At 52.0% G+C, this 22,728-nt stretch overlaps 1 protein-coding gene across 2 annotated transcripts in view; it reads left to right on the top strand.

Annotated features, from left to right (window-relative positions):
- Positions 1–2,700: 2,700 nt before the first annotated feature.
- MEGF11 (multiple EGF like domains 11) overlaps positions 2,701–22,728 on the top strand; it is a 222,125-nt gene continuing 202,097 nt past the window's right edge. For both annotated transcript variants that reach the window (XM_028100027.2, XM_088024869.1), the window contains exons 1-3: positions 2,701–2,798; positions 7,151–7,252; positions 11,334–11,434. In XM_028100027.2, coding sequence (XP_027955828.1) covers positions 2,701–2,798; positions 7,151–7,252; positions 11,334–11,434 — 301 coding nt within the window. The remainder of the gene's footprint in view (positions 2,799–7,150; positions 7,253–11,333; positions 11,435–22,728) is intronic.

Raw genomic sequence — 22,728 nt, 5'->3', positions numbered from 1 at the left:
ACTTCCACAGGGGCAGACTTAGCCTCAGATGGGGAACTGTGTGGCTGCCCATGGCAGGGCTGTTCCAGGCTTGGGTGTGAATGCCCCCCGCTCTGCTAGCCTTACCACAACCACACGGACCGAGGAGTGAGACTGCCTCGCTGCCTGTGTCCTCTCGTGCTCCCCGTCCACCTCCCCTTCCCCCTCTCCCTCTCCACACCCGGCATCCAGGTATGCCACTGCCAGTGGGAGTCAGCCAAACTGTCCTATCCACATCCGAGGTAGAGGGAAGAGGTTTGCATGAAGATTTTTTTTTTTAAGATTTATTTATTTATTTATTTATTTTGAGAGAGAATGAGAGATAGAAAGCACGAGAGGGAAGAGGGTCAGAGGGAGAAGCAGACTCCCTGCCGAGCAGGGAGCCCGATGTGGGACTCGATCCCGGGACTCCAGGATCATGACCTGAGCCGAAGGCAGTCGCTTAACCAACTGAGCCACCCAGGCGCCCTTTGCATGAAGATTTTAAAAGATCTCCCAAATTCTAGCAAGGATCCTAGTTACCTCCATCTCCCACCCCTCTCCTATCACCATGGGTCAAAAGGGGGCCAGAGAAACACTCTCCTCTAATCCAGGTGGCTTCAACCTTTGATGTTCTAAGCTTCATGAGTTTGAAGATGCGGTCATGGGATCCACTAAGGAGATGATAGGAGTGGCCGAGTCAATGAGACAGGGCCGTAGAGAGAACCAGAACGAGGCATTCTCTCCCCCTGGCATTCCAATGCTGTGCCTTTTGGAGCACCGGGTCTCTTCCTTTACTCCTTTATTTATTTGGTGGTGGATCTGCCCAAACCCCACCTGGAAGACGATGCTCCTCCTACACTTGGCTCTCCCTAAAACTTAGTGCTACATCTGGGCACACTCTTTCTCATCCAGGTTGTGACTCCTGCTCTCTGAGGGGAATGGGCTGAAACGCCCTGCAGCCCTAGAGGAGGCGTGGGCCCCACGCTGTGCCCTGCCTTTTGGGGGGGGCCCTTAGGTCTCCGAGGACTTGTTGTGGGGGAGGTGAGTGCCGGGGGGAGATGAGGGGCTGTGACCTGCATACTCCTGAACTTGGCAAATTAAGTGGAAACACCAGAATTGCTTTTCTCTTTCCGAACTGATTTTCAAAATGTGTTTAGCCGGATTATTTTCAGATCTCAAACAGAAAAACCTCATTAATCATTAATTTGGACCCCTACAGTTATACAGAATTTGTAACAATTTGTTTATCTTTGAAGGAGCTGCTAACAAAGAGTTTAGTGAGGAAATTACTGGGGACGAGGAGGAGAGTATTTAACCTTTCACGAAGACAGGAGCTCTATTTAGCTTCCCTCTGGGTACAGATGGGGTGTGTGCGACATGCATGTCACTCTTGTCTGTCCCTGAGTGGAGTGAGTCCTTCCTCATCGGCAAACTCAGAGCCAGTGGACTGGATCCTCAACCATTTCAAACCTGGGGACCCCTTTCCGATGTCAAAATATTTTCTATATCATCCCCGCCCCCAGTTATTAGAAGATGCATCTTTTATTTTTTATTATTATTAGTTTTTTAGAAGTTGCATCTTTTAGTGTAGCAGATTGAGAAGAAAAGCTACTCTGAATTCAGTAAAGCTTTTAAGCAAATCACAACAGCATCTGTGTACACATGAAAAATAGTGCTATCTTTCTGAGTCATGGTGTTATTCATTCTATAGCTGATGTTTGAGCACATGTGAATTCCAGCTCCCCTGGGCTATCCCCGCAGGTGGAAACCCTTGCACAGTTCTCTAAGTCTGTAGGACCACGGGGTCCTAGAGTTCTAGGGCAGGAAGGAGCCTAGGGGGTCACTGTGGTTACTCCCACCTTAATGATTCTCTGCCTCCATGAGGAGTCCTTTGTTGGGGGAGTCCTCAGTTTAGGGGACCAAGGGGGTTGACATGTGTGTAGGCACACTTGACACCTGCCATAAGCTGTCACTTCAGGGGCCTGGATCAAACTCTACAAGCTGCTTCCTCGAAGCCCCTCACCAGTCCTTCATCCCTCGGTGGGAGTGATGTGTGCATCAAGCTGGGTGTCAGTGACAGATATCCCATAGCAGCAAGAGAAGCAAGGTGCAGTCTTCTGGGTAGCCTGGAAGACTTTTCCCAGCTCAGCTTCCCCAGGGGCCACCAGACACCTTTCTTCCCTTTCTTTGTTGCAGGAAGTTGGGGAAGGGGAAAATGGATGTGCAAAGCACATCAGAGCTGAGGGGGAAGGGACCGAGGGGAAGACCCTGCACTTAAAGGTCAGGAGTTCTTGGTCCCAGCATGGGCTCAGGGGCCTGAGGACACCCTGATCTTACAGCCAAAAGTTGTGCATGTGGGCATTTTTCTGGGGAGAATTTCTTGAATTTGCATGAGATTCTCAAAGCAGTCCACAAGCCAACAAACTTTCAGAAGCCCTGGCCTGGAATACCAACTTTTCCCTGACTCAGGCTTCCCACTCCCCGGTTACTCAGAACTGGTGAAGTGTAGTCAAAGCCCACAAGTGTGAAATATCAAATGCTCATTACATGACGTTGGGGGCAAACTTAGTCTGTTGAGCGAGTCTGTTTTGCTGCCTCGTGTGAGAAGACTCAGTGGCGAACAGATGCCCGGGAAAACGGTCTGATTAATGACGCTGCTTCCTTTTGTCCACCCCCACCCCCACCCCCCCAGGGCCCGGGATGGCACTCTCCGTGACAGAGCTCATTATCTTCTCCCTCCTGCAAACTGCCCTGTCCCTGAACCCCGAGGACCCCAATGTGTGCAGCCACTGGGAGAGGTAAGATGTGGGTCTCGGACGGCCAGGCGTTCCCTCAGGACCTCTCCCTGGGTCTTGGTATGGTTGGGACAAAAGCAGAGTCGGGAGGTACAGAAGCTGCCCACCGCGGGCCTGCAGTCCAGCTGGAGAAACAGCGCATGCACTGAAAGACAGGACCAAGCAGTGTCGATTCTGTCTACACTTGGGGCTGTGGGAGCTCCAGGCCGAGGGGCTTGACTTAAGTGATGCTGTCTGATAGTTCGCAAGGAACTCTGGTCGCTCCCTGCATTTGCCCTTCCTGGCCATTTTACAGATGAGGAAGTAGAGGCACAGAGGGGCTCAGTGCCCGCCCACAGCCAGGCGGGGGGCGGGGCGGGGGCAGCGAGTGTGGTCCAGATGTGCTCTTCTCCAAAACCGTGACGCCTTGCCTAGTCCCCCAGGACTGGCATCAGTGCGGCGGCTTGCCTGTGCCGGGCGGCCGGCTGCCAGCCCCAGGGAGGACGGGTGAGGGACTCTGCTGCTTCCAGCCGGGGTGGGAGGGCTCCTGGGGGAAGTACGGCCCGGGGCCTGGGCAGAAGAGCTGGCTGCCTTCCGGCTGCCGCACTAGGTCCGCACTGGGTCCGTGGGGAATGGGCCAGGGCCCTGCAGACAGCCTGACTTTGAAGTACAAGGTTAAAGTATTGATTCTGGTGAGCAGAGAGATAGTGACCAGAGACCCAATCAGGAAAACCGAATTAAACCCTGGAATTGATTGGTTATGCTGACCAGGACGACTCTGCCACTTAGATGTTAATACATCAAATGAATAAAATTAAGATGAGCTCCAGCGAGTGGGGCTCTCCGTGCTCTCTGCTTGTGAGGGGGAGTGTCCCGGCCCCATGGCAGGGCAAGGCGGCCCGCCCAGGCAGCACCAGGCCCTTCAGGGATGGGCTGGGGAAGCAGACGGACTGTGCCCCTGCTGGCATGATCACCATGGACTGGGCACGCTATGGGAGTCCCTACAGTCGGGGCGGGAGCAGAAGCTGGTGCTGTACCATGCCCCTTTTAGGGGAAGGGGGAAGAAGGCAAGATCTGTCAGGAGAAGACCTTTGTTCATTCCAGTCTGGATCTCGCCACCTGCTAGCTGTAAAGACTTGGGGGAAGTCTCTGAACTGCTTTGAGTTTGCTTCCATCTCTGTAGAGTGGGAAGAATAATTGCCCTGGCCTCCCAGGCTCGCAGGAGGATCAGGGTGCCAGTGTCATGAAAGGGCTTTCAGGACTGTAAAGGTCAATTATGGTCTTTTCTTGTTTATACCTCTGGCTTTGCGGGAACTGTTTCTCACACACTTTAATGCACATCAGGCTCACTGGAGGTGTGGATGAGAAACAGTCTCCTGGGTCCCAGCCCCAGAGACTCCGATGCTATAGGTCTAGGGTAGAGCCTAGGAATATGCATTTTTCATAAGCTTTCCGCATGACTCTTAGGTTACTCAGGCCCTTTGCCCCTTCTGGTCTTGGCGAATTGAAACCTTTATTTCCCAGAAGGTGAGAAAGCTGTCAGCTCAGATTGCACATTATTAGTATGTGGTACGTAGACTCCAGCATCAGTAGCCCCCCTACCCTCCCCCTATCCCAGCTGAGACACAGTTGCTTCCTGCCCACGGTCGTGCTATATCCCCGACCTCCAGAATACCCTCTCCCCGTCTGCCTTTCTCTGCCTTCCCCAGCTCCTCTGACCGGGCCCCTCTCCTCCAAGGAGCCTTCCCTGATGGCAGAGCCCTTCCTCACTTCCCTCTTCTCAGGGTCCCGACTGGATCACTTTGAACAGTGGATCAGTTCAAACTCAAACCGAATTCTCTAATTTTCTAGACCTCCCCGATATCAATCAGTTTGGAATATGAAAATACTCTGAACGGAGCCTGCACTGAGCTGGCTGTCAGCTGAGGTGATCCTTTGACGGGAGGACAAGTACTGACCGTATAACTAAAGTGAAGTCGGGGGACCCCTGTGGCTTCTCCAGCCCCTAGGGAGGAGGCCTTGCAGGCAATGCCCCATGACACCACGTGCCTTCTTCTTGGCTTGCCCACCTGAGCTCTGCTGCTAATGACACGTGGACAGATGTAGTCTGTGTCATTCCAGAAACAACGCTCCGGTCCCCAGAGACCGCTTAGGGAGAATTTCTCAGCCAATGGATTAGTGCTTGTGGCGGGCTCCCTGTTAATTATGCCCCTCCACCATCAAACCCAGTGGAAAGACCTCCCCTGGCTAATAAAGCCCAGCTCTACAAGATTAATCTGGTCCCTCATTAGCATGTTGGCAAGTGAGCGTGTTAAACCGACCAGCCATGAAACTGGGGGCACACCCTTCGCCCCAGAGACTTGGAGTTGATTCGAGGTCTCATTGCCAGACTTGCTCAGCCCAGGACACCCCTGCAGAGCCGGGACCGTCCCCCATGACACTCTCCTCACCCCTCTGTCGGGCTGGTGCCTTTTCTCTGAGCACCCACTGTCTCTGTCAGGACTGGAAGGGGTGCCTGAGTCCCCCCGAGTGCTTAACAAAGGCAGGGAGTCCATTCCGTGTGTGGGTCCTGCTCTTCTCTCCCCTACCACGGTCAGGGAGGAAATGGCCCCCAGTGCCAAGTGCAGGAGGTGAACCGCTGCGGTCATATAGTAATGGTGGCCAGCATCTATTCGGCACTGGGCACCCATTAAAAATTTTACATGTGTTATCTTGTGTTGAGCACTTTACATGTCTGTCTTCTCTTGCCTTATCTTCCCACCACCCTGAGAGGTGGACACTCTTATTGCCTTGCTGAATCCTTGCAATGACTGTGTGAAGTCCCTGGCAATTTTTGTCATGAATTTACAGGGGAGGAAAAGGAGGCTCCCATGAGTTAAGCAACATGTCTAAGGACATGCTGCGAACAGGTGACAGGGTTCACATGGGACCCAGATCTCATGCACTCTGAGCCGTTCATTCTCCTGCCCTAAGTGAGGTGTTCAGAAGCCGCGTGGAAACATAGGATCGTGGACTCTGAGAGTCAGAAGGGGCCCCTTGGGAAGCCAGGGGTGGGTGTTGAGCTGCCTCGGTGTCCCCAAGCCTGGAGATGAAACCGGGCTTGGCCCATGTCTGCACAGACGTGTGCCTCTGACTCACATCTCCATTGTGCCGGCTGGTAGAGGCTCAGCAAGGACCCTCCTTACATCCTCAGTGCTTCAAAGAACCAGAATTTTCCAGCGCCCTGAGTCCCTGTGCCCTGCCGACTTCTCCGGGGCCCTCTTTCTGGATTCCAGATCTTTGACCTTTCAGGCATCAGAAAGCCTGTTGTGGACCCACTCGGGGAGCTGGCCTGCCCAGCCCCCTTGCAAGCAAACCAACAGTCTCCTCAGGCAAAGCAGACGGATTTTTAGAGCCTGGATCTGGCCATCTGGCCCAGGTCAGTGAGCCGTCTGGGGGGAAACAATGAGGAGTACCAACCTACAAAAAAATGAATTCCTGACATCTCAGCTGGGGCCCTCTCCCAGCCTGCATAGCAAGTGTGAATCTTCCCTTCAGCATCCTGGCTCGACTGCCTTCTCATACAAATCCGGCTGGGGGCGGGCAAGTAGAAAGGCTTATGGGTTAAGGCTGAGATCTTCCTCGCCAAGAGTTCTTCCCACTGTTCAGGTTTATAGCTAACGGACAGCATAACAAGATAGTACTTCGATTAGGAGTTCTCGGGCATGTCCTTGATGCTCCCCCAGCTATACTAGAGACAGAGCAGAAGGTAACGGGGGGACCTTGGGGAAGTCACTTATTCTTTCTTTTCTTCATTGTCCTTGTCTGTAAAATGAAGATAGCAATGCCACCAACCTTATAGGATTGTGAGGACTAAAATGGATTAAAACACTTAGCACAGGGCACTCAATAAATATCGGCAGTTAATTGGTACTGTGGGCAAGCTGCCTCTCTCTGAGCCTTAGTTTCTTCATCTGTAAAATGGGACCACTTCATAAAACTGCTACAAGGATCAGCTTCCATATATATGCTTTGAAACCCATAAAAATCTGAACAAAGTATTTTAAAGCTTGTTGGCTCTGCCTTCCAGAGCCACATAGAATAAACCTAAACCCTCCCTTATTCATTCTCTGATAAATGAACAAATGATCTAGAATTTCAGAAAATGAGCTGGGCCAAAGGGCAGTAAGGGATATGTCTTGGATCCAGGCTGGGTCAGGGAGGTGTGAATGCTGAGGGCATCCAGGGCAGGAGGAGGGTAGTGGGGTGGGAGGAGGTTGGAGCCCCTGAATGCCTGGCTGCAGGCCTGGTTCCCCTGGGGAAGGAGCCCCCATCTTGAATATCAGCTCAGCCTCTCGAGTGCTGACCATAGCTTCTACCTCCTGTCCGGTTCTCAGCTATGCCATGACCGTCCAGGAATCATATGCACACCCCTTCGACCAGATCTACTACACGCGATGCACGGACATCCTCAACTGGTTCAAGTGCACCAGGCACCGGTGAGTACCTGATCTCGGGTGATGGTGCAGGGAGAATGTACTGGGCCCTCAGGGCTCACCTTTGTGCCAGTTAGTAAAAGGCCCCTGGAGTAGCTGTAGGCAGTGCACCGCTTGTACCCCCTTGGTGCTCAGTCTTTACCCTGAACATCTGAGATGCTCTGCTGAGGGCTTCCTTCTGGCTAGAGAAGCTTATGGGCAGGGCGGGTCAGGAGTGCTGGAGAATTACTGCCCTTGGGGGCATCCCTCAGCCAGTGAGAAATGGGGAGTTGCTGGGTAAACCCCCCCCCGCCAGCTCCCTCACCCTGAGGGTAGAGGGGAGAACTCTGAGGAACATTCTACACATATCCCAGTGCACCGTGAATTGGCTGCCTTTTCTTCCCTGTCTGTTTTCCCCCCTCCCCTCCCAGTGCTTCCTTAGATTACCTCTCCAATAAAATGCTTGTCCCTGACTCTTTGCCTCAGGGTCAGCGGGGGGACCTCTAACCTCAGGCAGATCCCTCAGAGCAGATGTAGCCCCATGGCAGGGCATCTGGCCTGGGGAACTGAGCACGGGAGAGAACTGGGCACCTTCTTGTCACCTTGGCCGGGCTGCCCATGGGAAGAGCTCAATCTAAATGACTGTGTGGGGGTCCCCTGCTCCCTTGTCTGCAGCCCTCCTGCAGATCATGCCATTCTCTCATGTTGCTGGGGGAGAGAGGAGAGGAAGGAAGAGAGAACACGTTTTATTGGATGACCCTGGGCAAATTGCTTTATATGGGAATTCCCAGTGTGCTCATCAAACATACAATGATCTCTGCCCTACCTACTCACAGGGTCCATTGAGGTCAGGGATGAGAAAATGCTTTGAAAAGTGCAGGGGAAGACGGGGAAAAGCGACCTATTAGATCTGGGCAAGGTGGCACTATTATTTGAGGGATGGAAACCAGCAGATGAAGGGTGGATGAGCGCATGAGGGGAAAGCCACCCATTAGGCCTCTTCCCTAGTCGCCGAGCATCCATGTTGGTTCCAGATTTCTTTGGCTTCCTCCACGGGGGCCTTGTCGCTCTTTGTGGTTTATGCCTGGATCACGGTGGGTAGCAAGGTGGATGGGGAAACTTGCTCTATGCTGAAGTGCCAAAGTCCTGGTTTTCTTTGGGGTTTTGTTGGTAGGTTGCTGTGAGCATAGACATGATACGTCTGGGCCACTTCACGGTGGTCTTCATTCATTGTCTTTTCCTTTATGTAGGCAGTATTTTCCAGTTGCTTCTTGCATCTAGTAATTTTGAATTGTATTCTGGGCACTGTGAACAGCAGAGATTGTAGAGAATGAAATCTGTTACGTTCCTCCCGAGAGGATTGACTTGTTGTTGTTGTTTGTTTCAGCAATCAGTCAATCTGGCTGCATTCGACTTCCAGACTCTGAAAGTTCCATATCTTTAGCCTTAGTGGGACCGTGTGGGGTCTGCCCCCCACACATACCATTCAGGGGCCAGAAGTTTGGGCAGAGATTTTACAAAGAATATGGGACTTCCTCTTTGTGGCTCTCTCTTTTCTGGGGTTTCACTTTTCACTCTCAAATTGCTGGATCCATCCTGGACTTGTCTTGTAGTGCTTTAAGCCAGGAAGACTGTGTGTTTTCGATCTGAATTATAGCCAGCTGGAATATGGTTGATTGGGGCCTGCCCTTGAGCTGACCTTGTCCAGTGTCATTTCCTTCTTCCGAATTTCTCTTTCCCTCCAGTATCCACCTTTGTTCCCTCTCTGGTGCCTTCTGGTAGTTGTGTTTTGTTTTTTGTTGTTGTTGTTGTTTTTGTTTTTTAATACTTCTCCCAGATTGTATAGTTGTTTGTAGGAACTTTGGTCCAACAGGAGCTACTCGGCCATGACCGCATCCCCTTCCCCTAGCCCTTGATTGTGAAATGAGGCGGTGGGACCAAATATCCCCTTCCAGCTTCCTTAGCTGTGCCAAGTTGGCTGCCTGTGGCCCCGGTCAAAGGTGGAGGCAGAAATAGAGGTCCTGCTGCCTCCGTGAGCCCTGTCAGGCCCTGTGCCAGAGCCAAGTTTGCTCTGAGGTGTGGCTTTGTTGGGTACTCGGAGGCCGGGGCTGCCATCCATCAGCGCTGGGGGGAAGGTGAGTGAGTGGCTGCTTATTAAAATAGGCTGCCTTCCTGGACCATGAATTATTTTGCTAAATTACTGAGTTGCCTTGCAGCTTTCCTGCTGACCTGGGGTATGCATGCTGACAGCCACACCATCAGTCTGCTTCAGTGTGGAATGTTTTATTTAAATGCAGCATCCTTTTCCTGACAGCCTGGCCCCTGGACCCTTCCCTCTGCTGCTCCCCACCCCAACGCCGGGAGCAAGCAAGGGTGGGAGAGCCAGAAGCAGCAGGAGACATCTCTCTCCTGGGAGGCTGCCATGGTGCCGAGACCACCCCTCCACTGGAAGGGCTGGGGGGTACCCCTGTGCGGTGGGACAACTGAGTTGGATGAGCTCTGAGCCAACCCCGACTCTTCCTTTGTCTGAGAGGTCCACGCCACCCCCAAAATTGCCAGGAGCTGCTTTGCTGTACCGGGGACGGAGCTTCACTTTGAGGCTGGCTTACTTTTCATTATGGGCTTTTGACAAAGTAGAATGACCTTAGTTTATGACATTCCCAAATATCACGGATTTCCCCGGGGCCCTGCACTGTCATCTGTCATAAAGCGGGGGCTTTAAAGACTTGGAGGGCTGCGGGACTCCCTTCCCAAGTTGGCCTGACCCTCCCTGAAGAGCAGGCTGCAGGCATCTCCCATGTCTGGTCCCCGCTGCTCTGCCCCCTGACGAGGGGTCCTCAGGGCAGGCTCCCCTGGGGTGTGGGTGGGGATGTGAAGGAGCTCTGGCTTCAAGGCCCAGAGACTTGGGGTTGAGTCCTTGTCACACATCATGACCTTGGGAAGTTAGTTCCTCTCTCTGTCCCTTAACGGCCTCTTCAATCTCTTCCATTTTGACTTTAGATGTGAGGAAGGGGTTTTGGCGTAACAATACCCCGTCTTGATGTCCTCTTAAGGACTTGGTCCTCCCACCAGCCATTTACCTGGTCTTTCTCACTCACTACGGCCATCCCATATGGCCAGCCAGCCACCCTGTGGGGACTGGCACTGGACACTAGGTTAAGCCTAGTGGCTTTGAAATTAGAGTGACTTGGTTCAAATCTCGATTCTGAAGCTGATGCATTGTGTGACCTTGAGCAAGTCATTAACTTCTCTGAATATCAGTTCTCTCATCCACGGAACAGAAGAGGGGTTCATAAAGTAAGAATAAAAACTGTAAAAAGGAAATAAAACAAAGGTGACATAGCCCTGCTACCCGCCTCAGATAGAGAATGGAATGCGGTTGCGCCTAGAAATCTCTCTGGCACAGGATGGAGTGTCCATGCCTGTGCCAGCAGAAGGGCCACACTCCAGGTCTCCGATCCCCAGGCCAGAGCTGCTTCTGCTCCCCGGGCCTTATAGCTTCTTCCTATTGCGGAGCCAGGGGCTGGTTCTGAGCCTTCCCAGGGATGGCATGCAAAGCTCTTGCCCAGGACATGTTATTTTTGGCATGAGGGAGGTTAATCCACTCTCTGGGACTGAGTCAGACTCAGAGGGCCCTTTGCTGATCCTGTTTCAGTTCTCCAGATGGGTGGGCTGAGTCCCTGGAGGCCGCGAGCAGCCTGCTCATTTGGGCAGTGGCCATGGCCACTCTCAGGGCCCAAGTCCAGTTCGGGTCCCCCCAGGAGCTCCCTAGGAGCTCCCCAGGGTCTGGAGGCTTTCAGGAGAAGCACCTGGTTACCTTCCACCGTCACCCCAGGAAGGATCTTCCTAAACCCTTCTCGGTATCACGCCGACGAGACGGGGGAAAGTAGGTGTAGCAAACGCCATGTCAGTAATACATTCTGCATCACAGTGGCCCAGATGCAGCCATCGATTTTTCTTTATTGTGTTCCTTCATATTCGAAGCTGCCATGCATTTTAAAGTAATTATTGAATGGCATCCTCAATATAGCTTAACACAAATATCATTCTAATGCGAGTGATTGATTTTCAATACTTTCAAGTGGCTTTCTCCCTTGTGCCTCAGGATCAGCTATAAGACGGCATATCGGCGTGGCCTCCGGACCATGTACCGGCGCAGGTCCCAGTGCTGCCCTGGCTACTACGAGAATGGGGACTTCTGCATACGTACGTAGGGGCTGCCTCCCTGGGGCGGGGAGGGAACCAAGGGGAAGGGAGGTAGGGGGCTGTGAGCCAGGCCCTGGGCAGCAGGCCTTGGCTGAGCTGAGGGCTCCAGAAATCCCTGCCTACTGGCAGCTCTGCGGGGATCAAGGGGTCCAGTACAAGCGCGTTCGCACAAATTTGTCCATCAGGTCGATCTCCTAAGAGGGTTGGATAGACGCCGGTCGGTTCTAGGCTTTGATGGGGTCAGGAGAGAAGTGGACACTTTCGGAGCGTGCTCTGAGGAGCCGTGGGGAGGAAGGGCTGAGTGCCTGGCACAGATCAGAAGGGCTCCGGAAGGCTTTGCTGGATGGAAGGAGACATGGATGGATAGAGGGTGGCAGGGAGGAAGGAAGGCAGGCTGGATCACTGGAGAGCAAGACTGTAGTACCGAGAAGGAGGGTAGGAAGAATAAGATAGATCACAAGGGGCCGGTTCTAGGAAGTGGGAACATTTCCAAAAAGGGTCAGGAGACCTGAGGACAAGGTGGGTGCGAGGGCTTAGTTTCTGGCAGCTGCAGGCCCTCTGGGTGGGAGGGCGGTGCTGTGCAGTGGGAGATACCCAGGAGTCTGCAGATCTGGGTTCTGGTCCCAGCTTCCCGGAGATGTGGCTTTGGGCAAGTCATTTAACCTTTCAGGGAGAATGACTGTAGGGTTAGAGTCTGTTAGAGTCCAACGGACTCTTTCCCACCACCTCTGACAGGTGCAACGGGGCCAGTATGGGGTGCTCCAGGGGGCAGTAGAGTTTCGCCGCAACTGTGGAGAGTGTCAGAGAAACTGGGACCTCCCCCCATTAATGACAGAGGGGAATCCACCCCCATAGCTTCTGCCTCTTCATTTGGAGGCAAATTTGGAGAGTGATTTTCCTTGTTAGCATTCTCCTTGCCCTTTGGGTGGGTAGAGTGAGCCAGCACCAGAGAGCCAATTTGGGCAGGGTGGGCGTTAGTGTTGGGAATGAAATGACAATTTTCCCCTCCTGTTGTTACATGTCCCCTCTCGCTGGAGAAGCTCGATCCTAATTGCATTACAGGAGTGAATGAAAAATGCTCGCACAAATGGGTTCCGTAGTGATGGTTTTGCAGGAAACATACAGAGATACGCACGCAAAGCCATCCCCAAAAGGCTGTGTCTCAGGAGCGGGGCAGAGGACTGGACTGGGACAAGGCGTTGGCCAACGCCTCACCTGGGATGGAGCTCCTACGGGGACCTGGGTGTAGAAGTGAGATCAAGACCAAGGTTTTACTGCTGCTGTCTGCCCAGAGGAGAGTGAGAGCCAGGCGTGGGGTGTGACCCAGGACTCACAAAGCCCGAGCAGAATGGATGTGAGCGGCCCTTCAGGGCTCGGGGCGCAAGGATGGACTCGGGGAAATGATAAAGGGAATTCAGCTGTCAGCACAGGGCTCCAGGAACAGAGGAGCACATTCTTTTTCTGATTTCCATCAGTGATTCTTGGTAGAGCTCTTGGAAAATGAAGAGCAGGGCAGAAGCACTAAGTGTCCCGATTGCACAGAACCAGTCTTATAATCTCCCACCTACTCCTTATGTCACAGCCGTGGGCCAGCACCCCTCTGGGAAGCCAGCCGGAAAAGCCAATTTTAGGACTGAGGGCTCCTCCTGAAGGGGGACAGGAGTTTCAGCAGTGAGATGGGTCACTGTGGCATGCGGGGTGCTGGTTGTGATGACCCAGGGGGGCAAGAGTCCCATAGGTCTGGGTTTGAGTCTCCGTTCTGTCCCCCCCAACTTCTTCCTCTTTATGCTCATCCTTATGGTCTTCAGAGCACACCCCCCACACGAGGCACTGTTCTGATCACTTTATATACATGAATGCATCAGCTCCTCAGAACAGCCCTCTGAAGTGGGTACCCTGATCTCTCCCATTTTATAGATGGAGAAACTGAGTCACAGAGTGATTAAGTGACTTGACCAGGATCATACAGCTAGAAAGTGGTAGAACTGGGATTTGAACCTAGGCTGTCTGGCTCTGGAGTCTGCTCTGACCCACTTAGATGGGCTGCTTCTCTCTCCGTGAGCCTAGGCAAAATGCCGCCTCTTGGTACCTCAGTTTCCTTTCATGTAAAATGGGGATAGTAATAGATATCACCAGATACAGTGTAGGGGCTTAATAAATGCCAGCTTCCTACTCCATGACTTTGGGTCTTACCATTTTTCACTCTTGGCTTTTGTTTTAATTTTTTGCACCTCCATGGACTCTGTCCCTGGGAAAATGCACATGACATATATAACCGCCCCCCCACACACACAGCTCTTTGTACACAGTTTCAGTGGGTCCATGGAGCCCTCAAATCCCTTACAGAGTCTTTGGACCCACAGTAAATCATTTCTGCCATATTTCATGTTTATGTACACTGTTCCTTGTCGACTTGTTTCCTACTCAGTGCTGGGGACATAGACACACACGAGGAACAGTTGCTACCTCGAGGAGCTTGCGGCCTAGTGGAAAGAGATGGTCTGGTACACGGATACCTGCCCCCAGAGTTACAGATGCTTCAATGGGCATCTTCATAAAGTAGGGCAGAGTAGAACGGAGAGATGTCTTCTTCAGCCATGCCCACTTATCGGGTATTAATGAGGAATCAGCTTTAGGGGAGTCTGGGTGGCTCAGTCGGTTCAGCATCTGCCTTCAGCTCAGGTCATGATCCCGGGGTCCTGGGATCGAGCCTCACATCAGGCTCCGGGCTCAGCGGGAAGCCTGCTTTCCCTCTCCCTCTGCCGCTACCCCTGCTTGTGCTCTCTCTCTTTCAAATAAATAAGCAAAGTCTTAAAAAAAAAATGAGGAATCAGCTCTAGACAGAAGACTGAAGGGGGAAACCCTTGAAGGGTGTTCAACCCAGTATTTATTAGATGCCCACTGTGGCCCACCCGCAGTGCTATGCCTTGGGATATAGGAGAGGTGTTAGGAATAGCTCTTGCCCTCGTGGAACTCATGGTCTTGTTGGGAAGGCCAGGCCACACGCAGAAAAACCCTGTGGATAACAGCCAGAGGCGAGTGTGTGAAAGAACGCAGATGGGCCATGCGAGGCTGGAGACAGCCCTGTGACCTGCTCTCCCTCGGGGGGCTTCGGAGGGCTTTGGGCTGGATGGAATGGTGTCTTTGGGCATGGATGGGACAGGGAACCCCATCAACAAAGACGGGGAGGCGGCTGGCCTGACCGCGAGGGCAGATCTGGGCTGGGAGGCTGGTTGGCTGTGAGGCACTTACTCATTTCCCTGGGGCTGCCATTTCAAGCAGCACAGCCTGGCTGGCTTAATCCACAGGAGTGTACTGTGTCACCCCACTGGAGGCCCAAAGTCCAAATCAGGGTGTCAGCAAGGTTGGTTTCTTCTGCTCTAGGCCTCTGCCCTTGCTTCTGGTAGCTCCGTGGCTCGAGGCACCGGAACTCCATTCTTCACACGGCCTTCTCCTGATAATGTTTGTCTGTCTCCAGGTTTCCCCTTTGTATAGGGACACCCTTCAGACTGGATTGGAGCCCACCCTAATGACCTCATTTGAACTTGATTACCTCTAATAAGACCCTATCTCCAAATAAGGTCAGATTCTGGAGAATTGGGGATTAGGACTTGAACATATGAATTTTAGGGGGACACAATGGAGCCCATGAACAGGTGAGTGTTGGCCATTGCTAGCGTTCTCTTGTTCCTGCTTATTGTAATGGGAAGAAAGGAAGGGGACCGGCCAGGCTTTGTCAGCTGTCCAGGAGTGAGTGGAGACCCCAGAGTCAGGGAACTTGTGTGAGGGATGGTGCCCAGGGTGCTGGGTGCCAGATGAGAACTTGCAAAACCAGAGGCTTTCAGGAATTGATGCCCTGTGGCCCCTCCCCGTCCACTTCTTCTCCACCCCTTGGGAGCCAGAGAACCTCCAGGTTCACCAGAACCCATCTGATGGCAAGAGTCCTCAGGACCGTGCACAGGAACATCTGTGCTCTGGGGCAGGGGACATCATCCTCCCTCCAGAACCACCTTCTGGAGCCCATTTCTTAGCAGATACTAGAAGGACACTGGCCTGGAGTAAAAGCCTTGGCTGACTCTGCTATCAACTTGCTGTGCAATCTTGGGCAAGTCCCTTTGCCTCTCTGGACCCACTGTGGCATAGGATGGATCATCCCTGTGCGTGGAAGGAGTAAGATAAAACAATGTGTGAGTGTGTCCTGGGGTGCATAGAGCTCGATACAGATGCAAACTCCTCTTTGTGCCATTTTCCCTGCCCCAGAACTGCCGTCCTTATCCCAGAGCCCTTGGCAGCCCTTCTAGAACCTTCTGCACCAGAACTGCCCACCCCCTCCGTTAGCTGCCGATACAGCTGAGTCCTAGCTCCTCTTGGTCACCCAGGCATCAAATATTTCCTGAGGATCACCGGGCACAAACACAGTTCTCTTTCTTTCTCCTTTCTTGGGAGATAGGGCAGTGAGCATCTTTGCCTGATCAGCATCTTTGAGCTGATTTTGTCACTTACACAGTGGGGTTTGCGGTATTTCAGCAAACTGCTCTTTGAAAATATTAGGTGCTATCGGACTGGATGGGTTTGGTTACAATGCTGTAACAAACAACACCCAAATCCTGGTGGCTTAAAAGAATAGTTTTAGCCCTTGTTCATTTGACATGTCTGTCCTCTGCCAGGACCCAGGCTGTTGGAGCAGGGGCTCTGCAGTGTTGCTGGTTGCTGTAGCAGAGAAAAGAGGGCTTGAAGTATTGAAAGCAGAAGGCCAAAGTATTTAGTGAGCACTATCAATGCTTAGCACCACACAGATGCCATGGTAATCACAATTCACAATTCACTCAAATGTATTATCGAGCACCTGATTACTTAATATAAGAATCACCTGGAAGACGTGTTCTAACTTCCGACACAGACTACTGAGCCCCAGCATCAGTCTCAGATTCAGAAGACTTGGGGAGGGGACTGGAGAATGTGCATTTTTTTTTAAAAAAAGATTTATTTATTTATTTGAGAGAGAGAAAAAGGAAAAAGGACAAGCAGGGGGAAGGGGCAGAGGGAGAGAGAGAAGCAGACTCCCCGATGAGCAGAGAGCCTGACATCGATCCCAGGACCCCAGGATCATGACCTAAGCCGAAGGCAGATGCTTAACCGACTGAGCCGCCCAGGCATCCTGGAGAATGTGCATTTCTAACAAGTTCCCAGGTGATGCTCATGCTGCTGCATTGGGAACCACGCTTTGAAAACCACTGGTCTACCTACTGCTGAGGTTACACAGCATGATGCCTAACAGGTGCATCCTGTTGGTATTCAAGGCCTCTCCTGATGGGCAAGAGGAGAGTGCCTGCTTCAGAGCAGCCAGCAACGAGGGGGAATTAATCTGTGCAATCCCCCATCTCCTTTTTCCTTTTGGTGGGGGAGGCAATGGCCCCGGACTTCCTGGAGGGGTCATCTAGCCCTTCCAGGGGCTGCTTGGAATGCTAGAGCGCTGCGTGTGGTTTTCATCCAAATGGAGAAGTGGAGGGATTAGCCAGCAGCTCCAGGTATGTGGCCTGGGGGTGGGGGGAGGGGTTGCTCAGCATCCCGGCAGGGGGACTGCGCAGGCCCAGTGGCATCAGTATGAACCGCCCGGGGATGGCTAAGGGGGAGCCAGCAGCTGACAATCGGGGAGACTGGCCGCACTGAGGGCACCTGAGTGGTGCCTAAGACTGAACTCCAGCAAAGTCCTCACACCATTTTTGGGATTTAGGTACCCCTGTCGTATTATCACAGTTGTTTTATATGGTGGATGGCTATTTAAATGTAAATTTAGCTCATGTTTACTGATTTGCTTGCTCTTCACCTCTCTTGCGTCTCACTCCTCCTTTCTAGATTCGGCTTCGTTCTTCTTGAAGGGCCACGTTCAGTAGTTTTTCCTGGGAGGGTCCACGAGCAATCGCCTCTCTTACGCTTCGCTCGTCGGAAAATGCCAGATTTTATTTTGTTGTTTAGATTTTATTTCATAATCATAATCTTAACTGCAATCCAGCTAGACTTGGAGGTGAAAATGCCTTCATTTTACCCTCACTCTTGAATGGTGCTTTCGCTGCCTGTGGAATTGTAGGTTTTCAGTGATTTTTCCCTCAGGGCGTGAGAATGTTTTTCTGTTGTGTTCCGGAATTTGTCATTGCACACGTTGCCGTTTTCCCAGCACGTGTCTGGGTGTGGAGTCGTTTTCATTCACACTGTTTGCTCCTCAGAGGCTATACATCTCCTTCAAGCGAAGGATTCATGTGCTTTATCAGTTCTGGAAAATTCTCAGCCATGTCTCCTCTAATATCTCCTGTCCTTCATTTGCTCAGTTTTCTCCTATTGAAGCTCCAAAATGTTGGAGACTCATTTCACTCCCTCTCCTAGGCTCTCATGTTTCATCTCTGTATCTCTCCATGCTGTATCTTGGAGATTTTCCTCAGATCCATTTTTCAAATCCTTTAGCTCTGCTAACCAACCTGTTTGTTGAGGTCTTAATTTCAACAACGGCATGTTTCATTCCTAGGAGGTCTGTTGGTCCTTCTTCAGATCCAAGGGTTTCCTTTTTTATTTTATTTTTTCTCTGTAGTGTCCTGTTCTTTCATTATGAATTCTAATCCTTCAATGATTGCTTTAGTTATTTCAAACATATTTCTCTTATAGTCTCATGGTTTTATCTGGAGCTATTAGTTCTATATGGTCAAGATAATTCTATCTTGAGTCCATGATTTTGGTTGACTCAAGTTCCTAGAGTATCAGTTCTGTGTGTGGACACTGCTGATTCTCCCTTGTGATGGATTATTTCCCTGTATCAGTCATAATTTCTTTTTTCTTTTTCTTTATCACTGTGAACGCTTGAGCTTTTTGCCTCCTCCCCCAAGCCCTGGGGTGTGCACGTGCCCCACACACCAGTTCTGCGTTTTCTTACTAGGCACACTAACGGTTTTTAGTGGCTCATGACCCGTCTTTGCATTGATAACTTGGTTTGGGATTCCACACTGAGGCTAGAACTGTGGCAGAGGCTTAGGTTTGTTTGTTTGTTTGTTTTCTTTTTCCTTTAAAAAAAGTGAAATTCACATGATGCAGTAGTAACCGTTTTGAAGCATACACTTCGTGGCGTTTAGCACACTGACAGTGTTGTGCTCCTGTCTGTCTAGCCCTAAATGGTTTTCATCATCCCTGAAGGAGACCCTTGGACCCTTGAAACAGTGACTCCCCATTCCCCCCTCCTGGTTTTTGTTTCTTGTGGAAGACTTTTTACTCGTGCAGAATGCCTTATTTTTCACTTGGCTGGTGGCGCACTTTCCAGTTTCGCCTACATGGAGCCGGCATCTCCCAAAGCCACATCTGACCCTGTGTGGCTGTTAAACCCGAGGCTCCTAGCTGGGGCTGGGGGCAGCAGCTGGCTAGGTCCCCTGTTCCCCGGGCTAGCTTAGCTTTAGCATCTGCCCTTCTGTACCTCCTATAAACCGCCCGCTTTTTCTTACACTTGGGCATTTACCTTTGTCTCGTTAGAGCTCAGTTAGGTATCTATTTTATTTTTTATTTTTTTATTATACTTTGGGAGCATTTTTGTAGCAGAAGGGGCTACATTCGCACTTTCTCCATGTCACCGGAACTCCATGCCCCTGTTTTATAGTGAGCCATGTGGTGGGGGGCTTCATAACCAGACCCAGTGACATTTAGTTCAATGCTTTCTTGGACTGATGGCTAACTTCCAACAACACTGATAAAGCAACATAACATCTGGCAGTTGACCTGCCACCTTCCCATACAGTCTATTACTTGCTCCTCACAGACTGGTGGAGGGTCAGACGGGCCTGGCATGGCAGTGGAAACGGATGCCAGGGCAGCCCAAGTCCCTTTTCTGGTGGAGAAGGGCAGCCCAGGAACTGAGATCTGTGCTACCTTCAGTCCTACCCTTGCCCTCCTGCAGCGGGTCCCCTCTTGGCGGGAGGGACCTGTGGCCAGAAGAGGGAAGTGGGGTCAGACAAGAGGGCGGGTGAAAAGGTTTGTAGGGAGAGGAAGGGCCAGAAGCCAAACTGGTTTGATTTCAAAAGTTTGCTAAGCTAGGTCACAATAGGTGCCAGGATCGAGGTAGGGAGCAGGAGATTGCTGGTGTGTGTGTGTGTGTGTGTGTGTGTGTGTGTGTGTGTGTGTGTGTGTGTACACGCAGAGCTGTAGGACTTGTCTGAAAGTCAGCCTCTCGTAGCTACTACGTAAAATAATTCCCTCCTGACCCTCTAGGAGGCTCCCCCAGGGATGCTGTCAGCTGCCAGCCCCAGAACCTGTGCTGATGCTGCTCCCCCGGGTCACCAGCACCTGGTGCTGAGCCTTGCTGCCTGGAACAACATTCATCCTTCCATCTGTCCATCCATCCATCAACATTTATTCGCTCTCTATGCCTTGAAGGCACTGCTGAGCCCTGGGGATAGAGAGATGAATAAGAAGCATAGGATCTAGTGGGAAATATATATATTTTAAAAATTCCAACATAACACGATAAGCACACTTTAAATAAGTAGGCAAGGAAACGAGGGTGTCACCAGGCTGGTGGAGGTGGCCTGTAGGGGGGAATGGCTGTTTAGCTGCCCCAACACGTCCTCACCGAGTGGCCAAAGTTGGTGCAGCCACAATGATCTCAGCTCCAGTCTCATGGGCTTAGAACATTGATTTAGGACGCCCAGAGTGGCTGAGCTCCAGCTGGTGATTCACACTGACCAGACTCATAAGGTACTGATCTTGTCCACCTGTTAGCACTTTTCAGGCCCTCATAAATTATTGTTGAGCAAGTAATTCATGGTAACAGCACCAAGGCCCAGCGGCTTCTCTGGACACCTAGCCTGTTAGCACCTAGTTTAGATTCCTCTGATTTTGCTCTAGAGTACCACTTGTCTGAGGGCCACATAGCCCCTGTCACTCCATCCCATTGGTTGTGATGGGGCCTCGCCTGTCCATCTCTCCCACTCAAAAGTGAGTTCCCAAAGCTGAGGGACCATGTCTCCTACCTAGTGGGTTATTTCCAGGGCCAGGCACAGTGCCAGGCCCTCAGTGCTGAATAATTACTAAATGAGTGAGAAAGAAAATGCATGAATAGAATAGACTCAGACCCCCAGCACTGAGAGACCTCTCTGGGAGAAGTAATCGTAACACTGTCTGGGGAATTACGGGGCAAAGTTGGGGGGGGGTGGGGATCAAAAAAGACTTCATTGTTTTTTTTAAGATTTTATTTGAGAGAGAGTGAGCACAAGCATGAATGGGGGAGAGGGGCAGAGGCGAGGGAGAAGCAGACTCCCCACTGAGCAGACAGCCCAATGTGGGGCTCAATCCCAGGACCCCCAGATCATGACCTGAGCCGAAGGCAGACCTTTAACCACCTGAGCCACCCAGGCGCCCGGTGCAGCCCTGCGAAGAAAAGACTTCTTGAAGGAGGTTAGTTTTGAGCAGAATCTCAACGGTGAGTAGGGAACTTGCCAGAAGGGCAGGAGATGGGCATCGATTAAGACAGACCCTGCATTTTCAAGCCCGTTCTTTGCCCTGGGCGACTGTCCCTGAGCACGTTATTTTGCTTCTCTCTGCCTCGGTATTGTCATCTGTAAACTAAGGGCTGTATGAGGTACCTGCCGCTCTGGGCTGTTGTGAGGACGAAATGAGTTACCACTAGGAAAGCATTCAGACAGAAGCGGGCACGTCGTGAGGGCTCAGTAAATGGTAGCTACTGCCGTTTGTGTTCTGTTTGTGAGGAGGGCACTTTGTGGCAGAGGGGCCAGTGTGAGCAGAGTTGGGGGGGTGGGCAGAGCGGACGGGCGCAGGGCAGCGCCAGCAGGCCTCCGTGGCCGGAGCTCGGGGAGTGTGGAGGTGGTGCTTGGAAGGGCTGGGTGGGGGTGGGCCTGGACCCTCAGCACCACACCAAGGATCCTGGACAATCTCAGGAGGGCGCTGAAGGGTGAAAGCAGCCAGTGACACACTCACGGTGGTGCCAGGGGGCAGCAGCAAGGAGGGATTGTCGAAGGGGCGAAAGCTCAATCAGGAGGTGCATGGGGCCGTGGACGGCCGTGCTCAGGCACCCTGGTCAGGAGGACCCGGGAGACCAGGGGTCTGGCTGGCTGCATTTTGCTGGCCTAGCCCTGAAGTCCTCCGCTAGGCCTTTCCCCCACCTGCAGTGAGTGCCAGCGGGGTCCTGTGTGCTGACGCAGCCGTGGAAGGATCGAGGCGCTGCTGCTTAATTACCAGCTGCAGCTGTAATGAAACCTCAGCTATCCGGACTGGGCAGCCTCTGAGCGGAAGCCTCCGTTAGCGGCAGGGCAGCTAGGCGTTTATGTAAAGCCCCCTTCCTGAGTGTCCTGGGCCAGGTAAAGCCTGGGAAGGAGCTCACCTGTCCCCAGCCTGACTCCCCGTTTCTCTACGGAGACTTCCCAAAGGCCCCACTTTCCGTCTTCTGATTTCCCTCAATATCTGTGGGATGCCAGCCCTGATTTCTGGTCCTTGTTGGGTGTGTTGGCTGCTTCTCCGATGTTCTCACGGTGGCCGTGAGATCAGCCCCGGCTGATTTCCATCCATCTCCTCCCTCCCTCCTCCATGCTGGCCTCCTTGCTCTTCTGCGTCTGCCCCACCGCAGGGCCCAGGAAACCCTGGGCCTTATTTCACTCCGTCTCTTTTCAAAAGCCATATTGTCCGAGTCCTTCCTGACCACCCTATCTGAAATAGCAGTCCCCCCACCATCTTTCTGTACCCCCTATCCTGTTTTGTTAATTAGCGCTATTGCTACCTGACACAGAGATGTAGACCGTGTATGTTTTTATTTTTTGTCTCCCCAGCTAGATAATGTGCTCAGTAGGGACAGAGGATTTTGATTTGTTTCTAGCTGATATCCTTACGCTTAGAACAGAACCTGGCGTATAGTAGGATGTTCAATAAATGACGAATGAATGAATGAACAAATGAACTATAAGCTCCTCAGGGCAGGAGCACCCTTTCATAAACACACCGTTGTATGATCTACAGTGGCTCACAGTGTACCACACAGAGTAGGGGCTCAGGAAATAATGATCAGCTACCACCAATCCATTCCACGTCTGCCCTGCCCATGCCCAGAGTTTTGATCCCTCCTTCCCGTGCCCCCCACTACTGCTTACTTCAAATCAGGCCCCTGCATACTGAGATTCCTCATTCTGTGTCTTGCTCTCTGGGGTCCCATTGTGGTCTCTGGTCCTTTCTGCCCCAGCCAGGCTCCTGAATTCTCCACAGTCTCCCTCTGGGACTTCATACCAGCTGCCCCTGCTCTTGGAACCCCTGGTCCT

The sequence above is a fragment of the Eumetopias jubatus genome, unplaced genomic scaffold (assembly GCF_037043125.1).
Source record: "Eumetopias jubatus isolate StellerSeaLion01/CBP00866 unplaced genomic scaffold, mEumJub1_p1.0 scaffold_7, whole genome shotgun sequence".
Taxonomy (NCBI): Eukaryota; Metazoa; Chordata; class Mammalia; order Carnivora; family Otariidae; genus Eumetopias; species Eumetopias jubatus.
Note: the sequence above shows the minus strand (reverse complement) of the source record. Positions and strands in the feature narration are given on the sequence as shown.